The 20,638-nt window shown below is 42.8% G+C and overlaps 1 protein-coding gene across 1 annotated transcript in view; it reads left to right on the forward strand.

Moving 5' to 3' along the window:
* Nucleotides 1-20,638, forward strand: part of cdh24b (cadherin 24, type 2b) — a gene marked incomplete at both ends in the record, with an annotated part of 166,442 nt that overhangs the window by 55,051 nt on the left and 90,753 nt on the right. The window contains 1 exon segment of the mRNA XM_080725629.1: nt 18,396-18,577. Coding sequence (XP_080581755.1) covers nt 18,396-18,577 — 182 coding nt within the window.

The raw sequence follows: 20,638 nt of genomic DNA on the forward strand, positions 1-20,638 counted from the left end.
AGATGAACTAAACCTCCTTCTTTAACTCTAGACCAGTGGTGATGATGGTGAGGGCCACCTATATTTCCACCTTCACTCCAGAGGGCCACATTGCATATTGCTACGTCTTACTTTGTCATTCTAGTATCTCATACAAAAGAGGCAAACATAGCAGATCTACAAGCTCAAAACGATCCGTTTTGAGCTTGTAAAGATCGGCTATTTTTGCTTCTTTTGAATTGGAATCCTGAATACATTTTTTGTTATTTTTTAATCGGAATCTTGAAATGTAACATTTTGATTTCATTTCAAACACATTTGCACATATACTCATGTTAACTTTATGAACTTAAATACAAATACATTGGACATAAAAAAAATACATTTTAATACAGCATACTAGTCATTAAGCTACTAAGATAAACTGATGGAATTAAAGAAGGTCATGTTTGGAATTGACACAGCTGAAATAAATAATATATCAGTATTCCGGTATTAACCTGCGGGCCGCATTAAGTGAACGCCAGTTGCCCATGTATGCTCTAGACGATTGAGACCAGGTGGAGTTGGGGATGGAGGTAGGGTTTTTTGCGACCGAAGTATATGGGTTGTTTCCCTTGTCACTGTGACATCACAGGCGATATCACAGGTGATATCACAGGTGACATCAACTTTGTAAAAATTTCCCAGAATCCCTTTTATGTCCATATGAAGATCCCTGCATGATGTCATCGATATATATCACTGTGGCCAGATGGCCAAGACATGGCCCATATCTATGTGGCTGGTTCAGATAGGTATCTCCATGTGTGGGCATAAAATGTATTGTATGTATTTGGATGTAGTGAAGTGACGTGCGTCACAGCGCAACTGTGACGCGTCATCACGTTCGTGCGTGACATGAATATGACCTGGATGAAGTTAGCTTCCATTACCTATAGGCTAACGCTAATGTTAGAAGACCATTATTCAGCCATTTAGCTGTGAAAAAAGTTTTTTCTCTTCCATAAAAACATAGATCAGAGAAAAAGAGGTTGAAAGTCAGCTGGATGCATTGGATTCAATGGATAAAATTGGCGGCGCGATGTCTGGGAATGCCCATATATGGACATATTGTGTCCGTCTAATGTGGTCTATGACATCAAACATCTATGATGTCAGACGTACAGATGAAAGTGTCAGAGAGAGAGATAGTGGTTGCTATAGGCAGCACACTGTTGTTCTAGGTCACAGAACTTCATTGCCAGCTAAAGCTAACCTGTTTTTTGTTCACCTTTTGGGTTGTAAGGCCAGATATCACGGACAATATATTGTTCAATCAGACAGGATTGGTCATGCTTCACTTGACATATAATAATATATAATAATACAGTTTATAATATAAATGGTAGAGGGGTTAGGGGGGTCATCTGGGATGGTTTGTGGTGTAAGCACACGCATACTCGTATGGACCTCCTCATTAGCATGCTACTGTAGCAAGTGGGCACGTGCATGCTAATGGCAGTGCACATACACACACACACACACACACACACACACACACAGGCGCGCGCCGCCTTCCCCTTTTCTTCCTCGGCACTCAATAAGGCATTAGAGTGGCGCAGCGTAATCTCTAATGGCCTATACCTCTGCACCAGGGCGCATTAGGTGGCAATACACAATGTTTTATTAACCCGTTACCCCGGAGGCCGTTAGGGCAGAGAGCTCTGCACTGACTCATTATTAACCCTAGCGTACGAACGAACGCCCAGCGAGGTGGAAGGAACGTCCCTCTCTCTCTCTCGCTCTTAGCTGCATCTCCACCAGAGAGAATTATGAGACGTCCTGTCAGCAAACCAGGTCTTCCTTTTACGCCCTTTGTTCATCTATCATTCACTCCCTGTGTGTGTCTCTCTCTCTCTCTCCAGCAGCGCTAATGCTCACGACGCCCAAGTCTCTCCCCTGCTTATCCCTCCCCACCCACCCACCCAGTTTCCTTCCATCCCTGCTGGCGTTAAGTGCTTGTGTGTGATGGACTCCCGGTAAACGAATGCAGATTATATTCAGGCTATTTTCGAAAACGCTGTTGCGCTCTCTCTCTCTCTCTCTCTCTCTCTCTCTCTCTCTTTCTCTCTCTCTCTCTCTCTCTCTCTCTCTCTCTCTCTCTCTCTCTCTCGCGCACCCTTTCGCCAGCTCGACACTTTTTTAATGACTCGCCCCGTCTTCTAACTCGACGCATATTTCCGCCACTCCTGAGGAACTCGGAGGCTCAACGCCTCCGCCGGCCACAGATAAGGACGTTGCTTCTTCTTCTTCTTTCTCTCTATTTCTCCTCTTTCCCTCCTGTTCCCTCCATCACTGCCCAGTGTTTTTCTCCAGATGCCTTTTTACTGTATTACTCCCCCACACGCACGCACAAACACACGCGCACCGGTTTATATTATAGTCTCCGAAAAGTAGTGCCCTGCTGTTTTTTTCCACTCTCTGCATCTCTATATCTTTCTCTCTCTCACTCTATTAGGTCTGCTCTCTTGGCTCGCTGTAAAAACCTGACAAAATGAGAGAGAGGTAATACAGAATAGAGAAAGGTTTTCTCTCATTTTGTCAGGTTTGTTACGTTCTACCCTTCACTCTCCTCCTCTCCTGGGCCTCCCAGTGGGCAGTTATTTTCTCTTGCTATTGCAATTACACCTTAATTAAACCCTCAACTCTTGATTAACAGTGTGTACACAAAGTACTCAAACCCAGTACTTGAGTCTAGATACTCCCTGTTGAATATTATTCAACGTACATTTCGTCGTTGTCGGGTGGAAACCTCTCATGTCCAAAACTGTTCGTTTTGTATTTATCGTTTTAAAAATGATCTAGAATAGTAAAAAAAATAGACGATCTACAAGCACACAGTATAGTATAGTATCTTGGTGTCCACTTGGACAGGAAGCTGGACTGGAAGATGAACACAGATTATGTGTTCAAGAAAGCTCAGTCTAGACTTTTCCACTTGAGAAAGCTCAGATCTTTTGAGATCAGTAGGCCACTCCTTCATGTATTCTACCAAGGTATCCTTGCTAGTGTCCTCTTTTATGCTGTGCTCTGCTGGGAGGGCAACATCACGGTTGATGATAAAAACCGAATCAATAAATTGATTAAAAAGGCTGGCTCAGTGATTGGCCTCCCTCAGGATACTTTGGATATCACTATAGCCAAGCGAATGAGGACCAAATTGAACACTATTCTTTCCTTCGAAGGCCATCCTCTCTATAAGGTATTTAAGGATCTGCGTAGCAAGTTTAGCAACAGGTTCTTGATGCCTATAATATCTACTGAGCGAATGAAGAAATCCTTTGTTCCTGCTGCTGTTAGACTCCTTAACGTTAACGTACACCGCTAGCTTTGTTTTGGGAGGGTGTCATGTCATTGTAGAGTCTGTTATTGTTACTTGTTGTGTATTTGTATGTTTGTTATATGTTGTCATTGATTTTGTGTATTGTATTCGCTCTGGTGGCAAACATGTTTCCCTTCGGGGACTAAGCAATAAACCCATACCCATACCATACCCATACACAACGCCTCGCCATGTAGATCTAGTTTTGTGCGACAGTCTTGTATGAGGAAGCAGGGCTTTACTTTACGAAAAAACGTACACATTTGAAACTTGGAGATACAAGGTTTCTGCCCGACAGCGATGATTTGAAAGTTACACAGTCAAATCTGTGAGTACTGGAGTATTTGCTTTTAACAAATAGTAAGTATTCAAACGTACAGTGTTTGCTTTAGAAAAACCTTTAAAAAAATAAAAGTAAAAAGTATCCAAAATTACAAATACCCAAGTAAAGCACAGATATCTTTACTAAAAAAAAGAATACTGTAACTGTAAGTACAGTAGGCCTACTCAAGTAAATGTTCTGTACTAGAGTAGTTCTTTACATTACCACCAATGTTGACTAATACCCACTAGCCACCACCTTCTCCACAAATCCTCCTGCCTTCCCTTTCATCCAATCACTACTGCACAGTGCCGGCATCCCCCTCCCCATCACCACAGATCGCGTGAACCATGCGGTTCGACTGGCGTTCCAACAGGATAAGATAACGATAAGATAAGACAGACTTTATAGTCCCAAGGAAAATTTGTCTTGTAGGGGACACAAACTGTATCTGCTGTTGACAATGACACACAGTACATACCGGTACTGTACTGTATACATGTAGTACATACCGTATATACTGTATAGCCTATTAGATAACATACAGCACATACACAGACTGCCAACACTTAACTCACTGTCCCATTGAACAACCTACTTTATAGTCACATTGTGTGCAGTAAGATTAACATTACTGTGCACCGTTAAAATAAATTGAAAAGCAGCGTTACAGGGGAGTGTTAAATAAATTAATTAAAGTTAAATAAGTATGGATCTATAAATCCATAATTAAAATAAGACAAAGAGACCAAAGGACGTATATCTTAGATTGCTGTATTTTAAGAGAGACAGACAAGGAGACAGACAGTGAGCATACCATCCTAGTGGTAGCTTTCTAAATCTCTCTCTCTTCCAAGATGGAAGTTAACATGTATATAAAGAGTACAGTTATGACAGTATAAGATCGTGGGACTCATTGATTGGTTCCCAGATCATAACAAGGAAGACAGTGACATTATAACAGTAGAAGTCGTGGGACTCATTGATTTGTTCCCAGATCATAACAAGGAAACAGTGACACGTAGTGTTGGTAATTTTCCACTAGTGACATACAGTATATCATGATTTCGTAGCCAGGGCAACCAAAGTTACTATGACCTGTAATCTATTAGCCTGAACCTACAGTATCCGACCAAAATGTGGTCTCTATACTGTAAGTTCAGTTCATAATATATCCTTATATGGTCATATGAGCCTCGTACACAAACCAGAGAATTATGTATCATAATTCTACCCATCAGGGAGAGTCAGGGAGACGGTAGAAAAGGCAAACGGACGTTCTCTGCGAAGGTGAGAAGATGAGAAGATGAGAGAGGGCATAGCAAGAGAGAGAGAGACGGAGAGATGGAGAAAGGGAGAGAGACATAAGGAGACGGAGAAGGGGAGAGCTTTGAAGCGTTGTGCACGAGCATGGCGCATGCAGTCGGCTTCTCCGATCCCCCAATTACGGACGGCGCGGTTGTATCGGAGAGTCACGGAGCGTGGATTCGAACCCGCCGCTCCCATTGCTGTTTCATAGAGAGAGAGAGAGAGAGAGAGAGAGAGAGAGAGAGAGAGAGGGCACATGGCAGTCAGAAGCACCCCTTGGCCCTGTTCTCTCTATAGCTGGGACCTGTTGCACGTCATTCGGTGCAACACAAAGCCTTGTTACATCAGAAAGGCCTCCTTCCTTCTCTATATTTGTGGAGGCTCTTTATGCACAGGGGAGAGTTCTCTGTCACGCTCCTTGTTACTCTCACTGTAACCACACGCACGCACACACGCACAAATGCATGCACGCACACGCACACACAGGCACGTGCACGCATAGACATCAAAGGGTGGCTTGAGCCCCTGCCCTTTTACGCGTCTGTAGAAAGTGCCCTCTCCAGACCATGAATGCTGTTTTCACTATGGTAAAAGAAATGCGAATGCCCCTCTTTCCATGCCATACGTGAAGGCAGAATTCAAGAGAATTGCCCTGTCTAAACTCTCCTGAATGCAGCATCTTATGTTGAAAGAATAGCCCTATCTGTGTAGAAATCCATGCTCTATGCCACATTCTCCGTATTGACTTGATTATGCTTAGTTCAGCGTGGTATCATGCGCTGCCGTTGTGAGCTTGGAGCTCTGTTATTTCCAATATTTTCACCAAAAGGCCCTTTTTTGGAATTTCAGCCCCTTGCCTCTCTAACATTCTCTGCACGTCCCTGCACACACATATCGATATTGTCACTGTCGGGCAGAAACCTCCTATCTCCAAGTTTCGAATTTGTACGTTTTTTTTCACAAGGTAAAGCCCTGCTTCATCATACAAGGCCGTCGCGCAAAGGTAGTGAAAACAGCAGATCTGCAAGCACACAACGCCTCGCACCGCGAGGCGTTGTGTGCTTGTAGATCTGCTGTTTTCACTAGTTTAGTTCTTTTTTTAAATGATAAATACAAAACGAATGCTTTTGGACATACAAGGTATCCACCCGACAACGACGACATATTTCTTTCCATTCTCAGCCCGTCACCGCCGGTGGATGTGATGTGTGAATGATGTCTCCAGCTCCTCATCTCCCGTGTGAGCGGAAGGCAGTTAATGACTAAGCCTCCCTCACCAGCACCCCGCCGCCACACGCTCCCAGAAAACACTCTCCCACAGCCCAGTGACAACTCTCTGAGTGTGTGCACGAGTCCTCCTCTGTACGGTGTGTGTGTGTGTGTGTGTGTGTGTGTGCGCGCGTGCGTGCGTGCGTGTGTTTTACAAGAGCACATATCGTCGTGGTCGGGTGGAAACCTTGTATGTCCAAAAAACGTTTGTTTTGCATTTTTCCATTTAAAAAATGATTTAAACTAGTGAAAACAGCCGATCTACGAGCACACAACGCCTCGCACCGCGAGGCGTTGTGTGCTTGTAGATCGGTTGTTTTCACTACTTTTGTGCTAAGGCCTTGTACGATGAAGCAGGGCTTTACTTTGCGAAAGAACATACAAATTTGACACTTGGAGATACGAGGTTTCCACCCGACAACGACGATATAACAAGAGGTCTTAATTCAGTGTGCGTACGCGTGAGAGTGCATCGGCGCACTATCTCCTCCCTGATCAGTCGAACAATTGCACAGATCAATAGACGGGCAACACCACTCTCCCAGTGTCTGCTCCCACTTGTAAATAACTAGGGCTAATGTGCTGTCTCATTAGCGATAGGCCTGTTTATGTTGGAGTCGCCTTCGTCCCAGCCTTCTGGTACCGTCGCTTCTCCCAGATGGTACGCTGGGTAATCATGCCACATAACAGCGGCGTTTAGCGCCGAGGCATTGGCCCAAGCGCCGCCGTTCCCCGCAGTCGGTGAGTAAGAGGCCCGTGGGTCTACGTGGGTGGCAAGTGTCCTCGGCATGACTTGATGTGGAACAGTGTGGACACGGATGAGGGTTTTCACTGAGGAGCATAGCTTCGTTGTCGGGTGGAAACCTTGTATGTCCAAAACCGTTTGTTTTGCATTTATCATTTTAAAAATGATTTAAACTATAGTGAAAACAGCTGATCTACAAGCACACAACGCCTTGCGGTGCGAGGCGTTGTGTGCTTGTAGATCTGCTGTTTTCAGTACTTTTGTGCGACAGCCTTGTATGATGAAGCAGGGCTTTACTTGCGAAAGAACGTACACATTTGAAACTTGGACATACAAGGTTTCCACCCGACAACAACTATATATTCCTATATAGGGCAGCAGTGATGAGGCATGGATGGAATTTTGTGGTCCACCTCATTTACAGTAGGTTTCACATCTATGCGTGGCATAAAGATGCGTCTGGTGTCCAGATTAGGACACAATTTTAGCTGGCTTACTATTATTGTCTCCTTCAGGTCGGACAGTCAAAGACAGGAGACTGTGTGTTTTAGCTCGCGTCCATCCGTCCGTGTGTCCGTCTGTCCGTGTGTTTATACGTTCGGGCTCTTTCTTACCTGATTAAATTTTAATCCGCCAGAATGCACGTTAATACAGAACCTGCTGGTGCACATTGTTCCACAGTGAAATCCCCTTGGGAGAGGCAGGGTTTATGGACTCCCAATGCCTAAGACAGAAAACATTATCTGTTCCCAAGCTCATTTTCCAACTGGTAGTTTTCAGCGCACAAGTTATGCTATTTTAAAGATGCAGGGCCATGACTTTGGCTATTTCTTCGTTATTCATTCTTCTAAGAACTCAACATCACTTCTCTTATGCACTTCCCATCACATTGTCTTAATATTGAATCGCAATCCTGATGTTAAAGACTTTTTCTTCCTATTGATTACTCATGCCATGGAGACTTGAGTTCAATACTATTTGTTTTTTTTTGTCACATATCTAAGACAATAATTTTATTACAATAAATGTACCCCCATTGATTCCGGATGGGGACCCAAATGCATTCGAGTCCCCATCCGGAATTAATGGGGGTTTACTTTTTAACTTTTTTTGTCTTAGGAATGCAACAAAAAACTAAAAATATTAATGAACTCAATTCTTCATGGCGTGAGTAATCAATAGAAAAAAGTCATTTTGGGGGTGAATTACTCCTTTAATGCCCAAGAAATGCGAAGGCAAAAGAATGTAAAGCTTCTTGATATAATCTGTGTGCTGTACACATCTAAAAAGTTATTTTTGCAGATAATGTTTTAGTTGCACTGGCATTATTGTGTAGCAAATAGGTATTGAGTGTTTATGAAGATCACCAAGGAGACAGAGAGGGAGAGACAGAAGTTCGTTAGTGACCCCACTGCAAGTGGGCGTTGACACAGCTAGTCAAAGCCACTGTTTTAACGAGCTGTCGGATGTGTTCTACAGAAATACAGCTTTACTGCAGGGGTCTTCAACAGGGGGTCCGGGACCCCTAGGGGGTCCTCAGAGTTACTACAGGGGGTCTTCCAAATCTTTGAGTAATAGAAACTTTTTTTCTTCTTTTTTAGCTGGTGGAAACCAGCTCTATGTTTCGGTCATTTAGATGAGCTACCTCTTGACTACCTATTGTTGATAGGCTGTCCATGTCACATGGTAACCAAGCTAGTGTCAGGATTGGATAATATAAGGGCCAATTGCAGGGCAGTTTACCCCAGAAGCGCCCCTCCAGACAATGGGGGAAAGAACTGCATTATGGCCAATGGCAGGACAGGGAGCACTCCTCCAGACTATGGGGGAAAGAACGGCTAGAAAAGTAAACATTAACAGTTTACCCCAGGAGCTCTTCCAGACTATGGGGGAAAGAACTGCTAGAAAAGTAAACATTAGCAAATAGGCAGCTGGCTAGCCTTGTATGATAAATAAAACAGAAGAAAAGAGCGAGGCCTATTAACCAGTGGTGGAAAAAGTACTCACATTTTATACTTAAGTAAAACTATCAATACTGCACTGTAGATGTACCAGTACTACGTTACAAGTAAATGTCAAGTAAATGTCCAACGTGTCGCGATGCGACGCGTTGTGAGCTTGTAGATCGGCTATTTTCAAACAGCCAAGGTATAAAATAGGGCTTAAGTGGTTTATGTATGTTTTATAATATTATAATTTATATCTGCAAAGTAACTAGTAACTAAAGTTTTCAAATAAATGTAGTGGAGTAAAAGTACAATAATTGGATCCGAGATGTAGTGGAGCAGGGCCGTGCAGTCCATACAGGCAAAATAGGCAGCCGCCTGGGGCCCCCTCACAGCCTGGGGGCCTCATGAGATTATTATTTTTTTATTTTTTTAACCAACATGGCCATCAGGGGGCCCCAGTTGAGCTCTCAACTGTGAGACAGAGAACAGTTGAGGTGAGGGTGAGGGTTAACATTAGCTCATTAGAATCTGAAAAGAGCGTGGCTCTCAAAGGTGTGACCAGAGAACAATGGTCCTGATTACCCAAGCAGTTCTTTTGTGTCTGTTCTGTGATGCCACGTACATTACTTTAACTTTAAGAAGGATCGATGCAGGGAATGGATACATTATTTCTAAAGTGTGTGTATATATTTATATTTTAAAAAGTTTTGAGGCCCCCCATATTTATACATATATATAATATATGTGTATCAATTCCATTTCATTTTGGGGGCCCCAGACAGTTTGAAGTGGGGCCTGGGATGAGATCAATATAAAAGAAGGGTAAAAAGGGCCTTAACATGACATGTGATGTTTAACTTGAAATACTTTCACAGGGTTTACTGGGGCTTCTTAAAGATGGCACACATAGTTTGTATACTGTTTATTTATATTTAACATTTTGAGGGGCCCAAATATATCCATTTGGGGCCTCTCAATCTCTCAAACAGAAACACCCAGGGGGCTCCATGAGTTATCGTCGAATATAAATAAACAGTAAAAAGGCCCTTAACATAGTCATGTAATGTAAGTGTTTAAAGGGGTATTTCACTTTCAAAAAAACTTTTGGTAATCTTATCATCTAATCAGGCTTTTATGAACACCCTGAACAGTTTTTAATTAGCTTGATTGAATATTTAGATATTTGATGTAAATGTTACCAGGCCCTCCAGGCCCAGGGCCTCTCCCCACACACACCCATTGTAACTTCAAACTTCATTTTAACCATGATGGATTCATTAAAAACACCCATAATTTTTTCTGGTGACTCATAATACCCTCCTAATATGTGAGCAGGCTGGGTTTTTTCAATAACTTTTTTCATTTATTTTTAATAATTATTTGTTTGTATTTAATTTTTTCCATTTTCCCAAATAATTATTACAAATAAATGAAAAAGGTTATTGAAAAAACACGGCCTGCTCACATATTAGGAGGGTATGAGTCACCTGAAAAAATTGGCTTTTTGCCTTTATTGGATAGGACAGTAGACTGACAGGAAATGGGGGAGAGATAGGGAGTGACACGCGGCAAAGGTCACCCGGATCGGGAATCAAACCCGCGATGCCGACAGGCATTGATGCCGAAATGGCAACAAATACAAATGTGTTTAAAAGCATTACAGCATTACGTTAGCAAAAAACATCCGAAAACACACAAACACACACGCACGCACGCACGCACGCACACACACACACACACACACACACATATATAAAATTGTGACTTAGGTGTGAGTCACGGAAATGAACGATTCTTCCCACCACTAGTGAGAGCGGAAATAGGGTACGTTCAGACAGTGGACGCGTCGGCTCGAATATTATTCGGCTCCCCCATTTGCAGAAGGACAGATCAAGGAATGTAGCCTACCTTACACTACTCAACATTACCTGTCTTATATTTCTTATTATTGCTTTGTTCGGCCCTCACTCATTGTACATAGACTGTTCCAAGTCCCGGCCTTTTTAACCCACCATTTCACCAGCTTATATATTGACTGTGTCAATTCTTGTTATATTAAACACTTGAACCTTTGGCATCCATATTCTGAGAACTTTAGCCGCTGCAAGGCGTTGTGAGCTTGTAGATCGGCTATTTTCGGCAAAGAGCTTTGGTGTAGAAGGGAAAAAGAGCAGACTAAGTACAGAGAGAAAGGTCAAGTTTATTAAGTATTGACGGCTCAAGTGGTTACATATCTGAAAACAATTTGACATGAATCCAAAATACACTGATGATTGTGTTGTCAAACAATGGAACTATGGAATCTCTCCCTGCTTCATCTCTCTCTCAACTAAGGAACACAAAGTTCGGGATAATATGACAGTAATAACAAAGGATCATTATCTAGGTGGAAATAGGCCTGTGGTGGCAGGCCAACTTTAAGAATAGGTGAATAGCTATAGGTGGTGGGGTGAGGCTTTTAGCGTAGATCTGCCATTAGACACCACCATATGCCCACGATGCTTTTAGACCGTGGGAGACTTCTTATGAGCGCCGTTCGCTCAGTGAATTACAGCAAGAGTGCGAGAACGGAAGCAGAAGTCGTGTAGGCAGTGGTGTGGGTGGCAGAGAGAGGCGGCCAGTCGCTCGACATGAGGTAAATGTGCTCAGGTGCACAAAAGTGGATGAAATGCTGCCTGAGAACAGCATACGCCATAAGGTACAGCCATACGGCATAGCCAATCCACGGCACTTAACTGTCAAAGACCTGAAACGAGCCTGTGTCGCATTAGATTTTAACCACTTTAACCATTATTTTGTGCTTTTAACTATTGAAAAATAGCAGATATACAAGCTCACAGCGCGGCACCGAGTTGTTATCTTTGACCCGATCTTTGACCCGACTTCTAAATCATCCCTCTAAATCAGTGGTTCTCAAACCTTTCCTTGTCAAGGACCCCCAAAATTACAGGTATTTGGCCGCGGACCCCCATCTCAAAATATGTTGTTCCAGGGACCACCCAGAAGCAGATATTTGAGTTACAAATGTTTACTTTTAAATAGATATATTCAAAGACTTGCAAAAACAAATCATGATTCTTTCAAAAATAAGCTCACAGCGTGGCACTCTGTGCCACGCTGTGGGCTTGTATATCTGCTATTTTTCAATAGCTAAAGCCTTAAATAATTCTAGGCCTAAATGGGTTTAACGGACCACGAGGGCAGGCTGAAAGCTATACTGTCACACATCTAGTACTTGTCACAAAGTCAAATCCTCAGTGTTTGTTTAACACAATGGATAAATGAACGCTGGTGATTTTACCGTGTACTGTATGTTGTGCAGGGAGGCTATAAGAGAGATGCTGGAGGCTGTCGTAGCGAGGAACCCTTATTCCTCAGCGTTGCTGTCACAAGCGAGTCCCACTGAGAGTCATCGGGGGACATGTATGCCATCTGCGTAACCACGCACCGCTCTGCAGGGAGCAGTGCTCAGCAAATACTTTGGCAAGAAGGTGTGACTGTGGCGGCTGCGTTGTTGTGCATTGTGGATTTTCTGTCGAAGGCAGTTCAGTCGCTGTCTCAGGGCACAAAGCATTATTGTGAAGAATTATCTATCTATCTATCTATCTATCTATCTATCTATCTATCTATCTATCTATCTATCTATCTATCTATCTATCTATCTATCTATCTATCTATCTTTCCATCCTCCGACCGACCGACCTACCTACCTACCTACCTACCTACCTACCTACCTACCTACCTACCTACCTACCAAACTAATAGTAGCATACTATGAAAACTAAGTTTGTTTGTTTTTAGCCATGCAATCCACAGTTCTTACCTCTCATGTTATTCTGTTTGAAGTCTCACCCACAGAGGTGCTCGTCAATAAGTTACGGCCATAAATTCATCATTGAGATATATATTTTTTGTCTCTTTTTTTTAAAAATGATGTTCACTTTTCTAGTAGGAAAATAACTTGCTATTTCACAGGCAGTTACTTTGCTAACTGAGAGTGTGTCTCCTTCAAGACAAGCAGCATTTGGAATGAAAAAGCAATGAGAATAATTTCACCCACATTGATATCCGTAGCAGCAGCTCAATCACATTCAACTAGGTCAGCGCTGAATGATTTTGGGCCTGCACGAGAACAGACTTTTCCTAAACTATGCAAAGTGAAGGCACTTTTCTACTAAGGATAAACAGAGTTTAGTGGAAACGCCCATAGGGATTATGTAAAATGCAGTTACAACAAGTCATGGAAATTAACAACAGACTGAACAATATAGGGGACGTGCTTTGCTTCGGTTTCAATGCATGATATTAAAAATTATGTTCTTAATAAGGACAGATATGTGGCACAGATTCAACACTGGCAGGCTGAACCAAACAGCACAACACAATACGCTCGGTGAACCATGAATGTTAAGCCTCGCGCTTTGATGAATGAACCTATAATCCCGTGCTCGGACTGATGTACGAGCTGACAGATAACTCAAATCTTACATTTCGTCTTTTGTGTGATATTGTCAGGCTGCAACCGAATTCATTTGAGTGTATATTTTGCTCCAGATATTGTCTCGCTGAAGTGGCTGGTTATCTTTTATTCTGTCAGCCCCCGCTGTTGTGTTTGTGTAATGGCGTTCTCTCTCCCTGCTTTACTGTTTTATCTGATGTCCTATAGCGCGCTGCAGATAGCTGCTGCTGTCCAATGGTCTCGGCTCCATAAAGCAAATAGGGATATCTCTCTCTCTCTCTCTCTGGTTCCCGGCTGCTATCAAGACGTTCACCCCGGCTCTCCCATCTGACAGATTTTTGTCAGTAGAGTTGGTGGTCCTTGAGCGTTCAATCTCGTGGGCTGAAAAAAAGTGAGAGAATTGGATTGGGCTGGGTTTGTTTGTTTGTGTGTGCGTGTGAGTCAGGCACGTTCACACACAGACATCAAAGGGGTCTTGAGCCCCTGCCCTGTTATCCGTCTGTAAAAAGTGCCCTTTCCAGAGCATAAATGCAGTTTTTACTTTGGCAAAATAAATGCAAATGCCCTCTTTCCATGCCATACCCGAAGGCAGCATTCAAGAGAATTGCCTTTTCTTGAACTTGAATGTAGCATCTTATGTTGAAAGAATTTCCCTCTGTGTAGAAACCCATGCCGTTACGCCACATCTCCAGTATTGACTTGATTATGCTTATGTGACGGAGAGAGTCGCAGCCCCAGCCTTGAACCACCGCTCAGTTCACACGGGTGTGATTTTTTTCATGTTGATGTGTTGATATATGTGTTATTATCCAGAAAAACACACTTCTCAATTATTCGATTAACCAAAGAAACTCATGAATATAATTTGCTAAGAAGATAATGAATGGATATTTGCAGCCCCCACCCGCTATGCAATGCAGGCCAGATAACTACACAGGGTGAGCTGCAAGAGAGATGCACAGTTGCACACCCACCCCACCCCCCCATTATCCAAATTGCACTCCAGGCGAAAGTGCTTGTGATGTGCTGCTTTCAGGGGCGTGACACCAAATTCTGGGCCCTGGGTACAAGGACTCACTGCGGGCCCCCCATGAATGTTAACTATTGAAAAATAGCAGATATACAAGCTCACAGCGCGGCACCGAGTGCCGCGCTGCGAGCTTGTAGATCTGCTATTTTTGAAAAATCGTGAAAATGTGTGCCAAGAAACCTATATGTTTCCATGTCAGTGATGCTTTAACTTTTTCATGTGAAGGACCACCCCCATCTCAAAATATTTAGTTCCAGGAACCCCCCAGAAGCAAAATTTGAGTTACAAACGTTCGCTTTGAAAATACATATATTCAAAGATTTGCGCACATTTTCACGACTTTTCAAAAATAGCAGATATATAAGCTCACAGCGCGGCACCGAGTGCCGCGCTGTGAGCTCGTATATCTGCTATTTTTCAATAGCTAAAGTTACTATAGGGCCCCTCCACCTTGGGCCCTGGTAACTCAGTCACTCACTTTCCTACCCCTTGTGACGCCCCTGGCTGCTTTTAACGGCAGCCACACTTTAAAGGGAAAATAAAATGCTTCATGTTTCAACATGTCGGCGGACCACATGAAAGACTGTTATCTTGATTAATAATCATCAGCTCATTAGCAGGAAGAAAACGACAGAGTTAGAGAGATGGGAAAACAAAGTGGACATTTATGTCATGGATAACGTTTCCATGGCTTCATCAACTTCAAAAGTGTTTGTGTGCAGCAGACAGTACCTTAAGATAACCGCAATCTTTACTTTGCCCATATCTTTCATTTCCACTCTCTTCCTCAACCTGGCTTCTTTTTATTTACGTATTTTTCATTTTATTTTGCGACCGTCAGGTCGCAGGTACTATCACAAACCTCCACCGGCTGTCAGTCAGTCTGTCTGTCAATCTGTCACGTCACGTCACGTCACGCCATGTCCCATCACGTCACACTTTTCCCCTACTCATATCTCCGCCACCGTTGCCCCTATAGTCAGGGAATTTTTATAAAACCTGGGAATAAATTCCTTACCAAACAATTTCTTCACCAATGTGTTCGTAAAGGTGTCTAGTAACATATCTAACAAAGATTGAAATTCAACATCCCTAGCAAAATATTTGACAGCTACGGTAATTCTGTTTCATTCACTTACTATACACTGTACTATAAGGGAAAAAATCACGAATAAAATGCTTGCAATGGATTCAGAATAATTAAAAACACCTAGTTAGACCCCTCACATCCCGCTTAAAGCATATTTTTGGGAGTGATTTTTTCCCTTATAGTACAGTGTATAGTAAGTGAATGAGACCTAGAATTACCCTAGCTGTCAAACATTTTGCTAGGGATGTTGAATTTCAATCTTTGTTAGATATGTTACTAGACACCTTTTACGAACACATTGGTGAAGAAATTGTTTGGTAAGGAATTTATTCCCATTTGACAGGTATTCTGCTAATTTTCCCTGATAGCTGAGGCCAAACTGGTCAAGAATCATCAATTTGGTGCACTTGGTGAAGAGTTTTTGATTTTTGGTATGGTGTTAGGTATGGGTATAAGGTTTTCAAAAACCATCGCAAACAAGTTGGGCTCGCCCCCTAGTGGTCTGTTTGCAATGAATCAAATACTAGATACGTCAGTACATGGTGCAAACCCCAAATAATTGATGAAAGAGATTTTTCAATGGATTTTGTTACTATTGGGTATTATAAACAACATACTAAAAATTCAAGAAAAAATAACTACCGGAAAGGCACCATTTTCAAGCTGGCGTCCACGATGGCTGCCGGGAGCTGAAAATGCCTATAAACTGGGGTTTAATGTGTAAAAATTCATAAAGAATCTGCACTTGGTGAAGAGTTTTTGATTTTTGGTATGGTGTTAGGTATGGGTATAAGGTTTTCAAAAACCATCGCAAACAAGTTGGGCTCGCCCCCTAGTGGTCTGTTTGCAATGAATCAAATATTAGATACGTCAGTACATGGTGCAAACCCCAAATAATTGATGAAAGAGATTTTTCAATAGATTCTGTTACTATTGGGTATGATAAACAACATACTAAAAATTCAAGAAAAAATAACTACCGGAAAGGCACCATTTTCAAGATGGCGTCCACGATGGCTGCCGGGAGCTGAAAATGCCTATTTAATGTGTAAAAATCCATATAAAATATGCACTTGGTAACTAGCTTTTACATTTTGGCATGGTGTTAGGTATGGGTATAAGGTTTTCAAAAACTATCGCAAACAAGTTGGGCTCACCCCCTAGTGGTCTAAAATATACTGACCTATCTAATATCTGATTCATTGAAAACAGACCACTAGGGGGCGAGCCCAACTTGTTTGCGATGGTTTTTGAAAACCTTATACCCATACCTAACACCATACCAAAAATCTAAAACTCTTCACCAAGTGCAGATTTTTTATTAATTTTTACACATTAAAACCCAGTTTATAGGCATTTTCAGCTCCCGGCAGCCATCGTGGACGCCATCTTGAAAATGGTGCCTTTCCGGTAGTTATTTTTTCTTGAATTTTTAGTATGTTGTTTATCATACCCAATAGTAACAAAATCCATTGAAAAATCTCTTTTATCAATTATTTGGGGTTTCAGCCATATACTGACAAATCTACTGTTGAATTCATTGCAAACAGACCACTAGGGGGCGAGCCCAAATTGTTTGCGATGGTTTTTGAAAACCTTATACCCATACCTAACACCATACCAAAAATCAAAAACTCTTCACCAAGTGCAGATTCTTTATGAATTTTTACACATTAAAACCCAGTTTATAGGCATTTTCAGCTCCCGGCAGCCATCGTGGACGCCAGCTTGAAAATGGTGCCTTTCCGGTAGTTATTTTTTCTTGAATTTTTAGTATGTTGTTTATCATACCCAATAGTAACAGAATCCATTGAAAAATCTCTTTCATCAATTATTTGGGGTTTGCACCGTGTACTGACGTATCTAATATTTGATTCATTGCAAACAGACCACTAGGGGGCGAGCCCAACTTTGTTTGCGATGGTTTTTGAAAACCTTATACCCATACCTAACACCATACCAAAAATCAAAAACTCTTCACCAAGTGCACCAAATTGATGATTCTTGACCAGTTTGGCCTCAGCTATGACTACTATCCATGCCAAACTTTGCCCACACACTCTTTGGCTGCCAAACCACAACCTCCACCCCTCATTTCTCACATGGCCCTCTTCTAGCGCCACCATGAGGCCGATTCTTGTAAAACACATTTTTGGACACTGCTCCTACAGATTTTGCCCTAAAATCACGCAAAGTGGTACACAGTATCTCTACAGTCATGTCATCAACATGGATCTATCCCATTTCCCATATTCCCTCCTGATTGCCTTCTAAATTTTGTGTATGTGACCTGACGGTCGCTTATCTCCCGATTAGGAAGTCTTACTGGTTTACTTCTTTATGTTGCTACATATTCTATACTACAGTACGATTTCTTGCAGTCTCACATGCTCTCTCTTTCACTTTCCAGTTCTTATTTTTTCATCTCGCCTTCATCCCCTGTCAGTTCTAAATTAAATGGTGCCTTATCTCTGTGTGAAATATGCTTATTGTAAATATTGGCACAGCTAGAGGTGGCGAATAGCTATTTGGGGACTGCTTCTAAGCCAAATGAAATGTTTAAATCACGAATGACATTTATCAGAATTGCTTTTATTCGCCTAATGTACCAAGTATAGATGCGCAGGAATTACTTTTGTCAGGTCAGCAGAAAATAGAGATTACATACAGTAAAGTTCAAGTGCACCGTGGGACACAGGACAAGTGCACTTGCAGTAAACTATACGCATTTATATAGAAGTTATGAGTCGACAAGCAAGTAAGGTAAAACAAACTCGAGTATGATTAAGTGATTAAGTCACAGTATAAATTGATTAATTCTAATTAAATAATGGATGTACTCTCTCTCTCTCTCTCTCTCTCTCTCTCTCTCTCTCTCAGGTATGTGGTCCTTCTCTGTGTCAGAGCTGGCCATCGCCGGGGCAGAGGTGGGCCGCATATCGGCCAGCGATGCAGACCTGGGCGAGAACGGCAAGCTGGAGTATACCATCCTGGAGGGAGAGACGGGGGACACCTTCAATATCACCGGAGTGAACCAAGAGGCAGTCATCACCCTGAACAAGGTCAGTAGGATGGATGGATGGATGGATGGATGGATGGATGGATGGATGGATGGAAAGATGGATTGATTGATTGATGGAGGTAGTGGGAGGTAGCCTGGCATGGCCAGACTAATATCACTGCGTAGAAATTAGTCTGGAACCTGCATTTCTAAGGGACAAATACAAAAAACGATGGTGATAACCCCCCCCCATATTTGCATACTGGGCCCTGATTGGTGGTGCCCACAACTTCGGGTCAACTTCCAATCACAACCGAGCGGGCCAGACCAATCTGTCAAGGGCTTTTTTTCCCCCTTCTTTTTTGCACTGGCAGATTAGTTTGGTTTCCAGGCTAGGCGGGGAGGGAGGGGGGAGAGGAAGGAAAGAACAGGCATGTGCACACATAGACATCAAAGGGGGCTTCAGCCCCTGCCCTTTTACCCGTCTGTAAAAAGGTGCCCTCTCCAGAACATGCATGCAGTTGTCACTATGGTGAAAGCAATGCAAATGCCGCCCTTTCCATGCCATATACCTGAAGGCAGCAATCAAGAAAATTGCCTCTCCTGAATTTGAATGCAGCATCTTATGTTGAAAGATTTGCCCTCTCTGTGTAGAAATCCATGCCATTAAGCCACATCTCCAGTATTCACTTGATCATGCTTAGTTTAGTTTGGTATCAACTAGCGACGTGTTGTGAGCTTGGAGGTCTGCTATTTTCAATATTTTCACCAAAAAGGCCCTTTTAGAAATGTCAGCCCCTGCCTCTCTAACATTCTCTGCACGTCCCTGGGAAAGAGGGTGTCAGATGAGACGCCTAACAGGATGAAAGGACCAAGGGCTCTGATGATTTGAGAGGCGAGGAGAGGAGAGGAGAGGTGAGGGGAGATCAGGCGAATGAAAAGGGACAGGGCAAAGCAGGTGAGCCTTTTGTATGTTCCAGTGTCAGAACATGCACAAGGCTGTTGACTACTGTAGGCTCATTACAATGCTCTTACCATGAATTCACCCAGAGAGACACGCATATCCTGCATATCCAATTACTGGAGCTTTGCACAGGGATTGTGGGAGAGTTGATCCGCCTCTCCGTCGCACAGTTTTGAGACGATTTGGCTCTCCATGCCTATAGAACGGTTTTCTTGTTTTGTTTTGTTTTTTACTTCCTAATGAACATATTGTCGTTGTCGGGTGAAAACCTTGTATGTCCAAAACCGTTCGTTTTGCATTTATCATTTTAAAAATGATTTAAACTAGTGAAAACAGCCGATCTACGAGCACACAATGCCACGCACCGCTGCTGGTTTCACTACTTTTGTGCAACGGCCTTGTACGATGAAGCAGGGCTTTACTTTGCGAAAGAACGTACACATATGAAACTCGGAGATACGAGGTTTCCACCCGACAACGACGATATTCCCATACACTTGATCCCCTGTCATGTGGAATGTGCATCGTTATCAACATTTCCATCTGCTCGCACCACCGGAGGACGGCGGCTGACGAACGCCGTGAGAATGTAAACGGGGATAATATTCCTCGCCGTGCGCGTCTGTAATTTGCGGGTTGAAAAGCCGTGACTGCGAGACGGGTTTGTTTTGACTGGCGCCTTTTAGCGTCAGCTCCCGCGTGGGTTATTTGCATGCGTCCCTCGACGAATGAGCCCCCGCCATCCCCGAGTTCAGCTGAATAATCGCTCGCCTCGCCATAATTCCTGATGATTTCAATTTCAAAAGGTCCTCCCTCGAGCCGCCTGTCACTCCCAGTACTCGTACGCTAATGAAGATGCTTGTGTGCGTGTGTGTGTGCGTGCGTGCGTGCGTGCGTGTGTGCGTGCGTGCGTGAGTGTGTGTGATGGGGATGATGAGTTATATGCTCATTATCAGTATTTCTTGAGAATGTGTGTCTATATCAGGAGTAAGGATGGGACGATAAGTGATATTATCGTTTATCGTGATAAAAAACACTCACGATAATCGTATCATGGAGATTTAATTTATCGTGATATCGTCCTCCGTCATGCACTGGGATCAATTCACCTTTTATTTGCCGAGCTGCATATCCGGTACCACTTAAACCCTCTATAAT

Source organism: Nannobrachium achirus (assembly GCF_963921795.1).
Source record: "Nannobrachium achirus genome assembly, chromosome: 5".
Classification (NCBI taxonomy): domain Eukaryota; kingdom Metazoa; phylum Chordata; class Actinopteri; order Myctophiformes; family Myctophidae; genus Nannobrachium; species Nannobrachium achirus.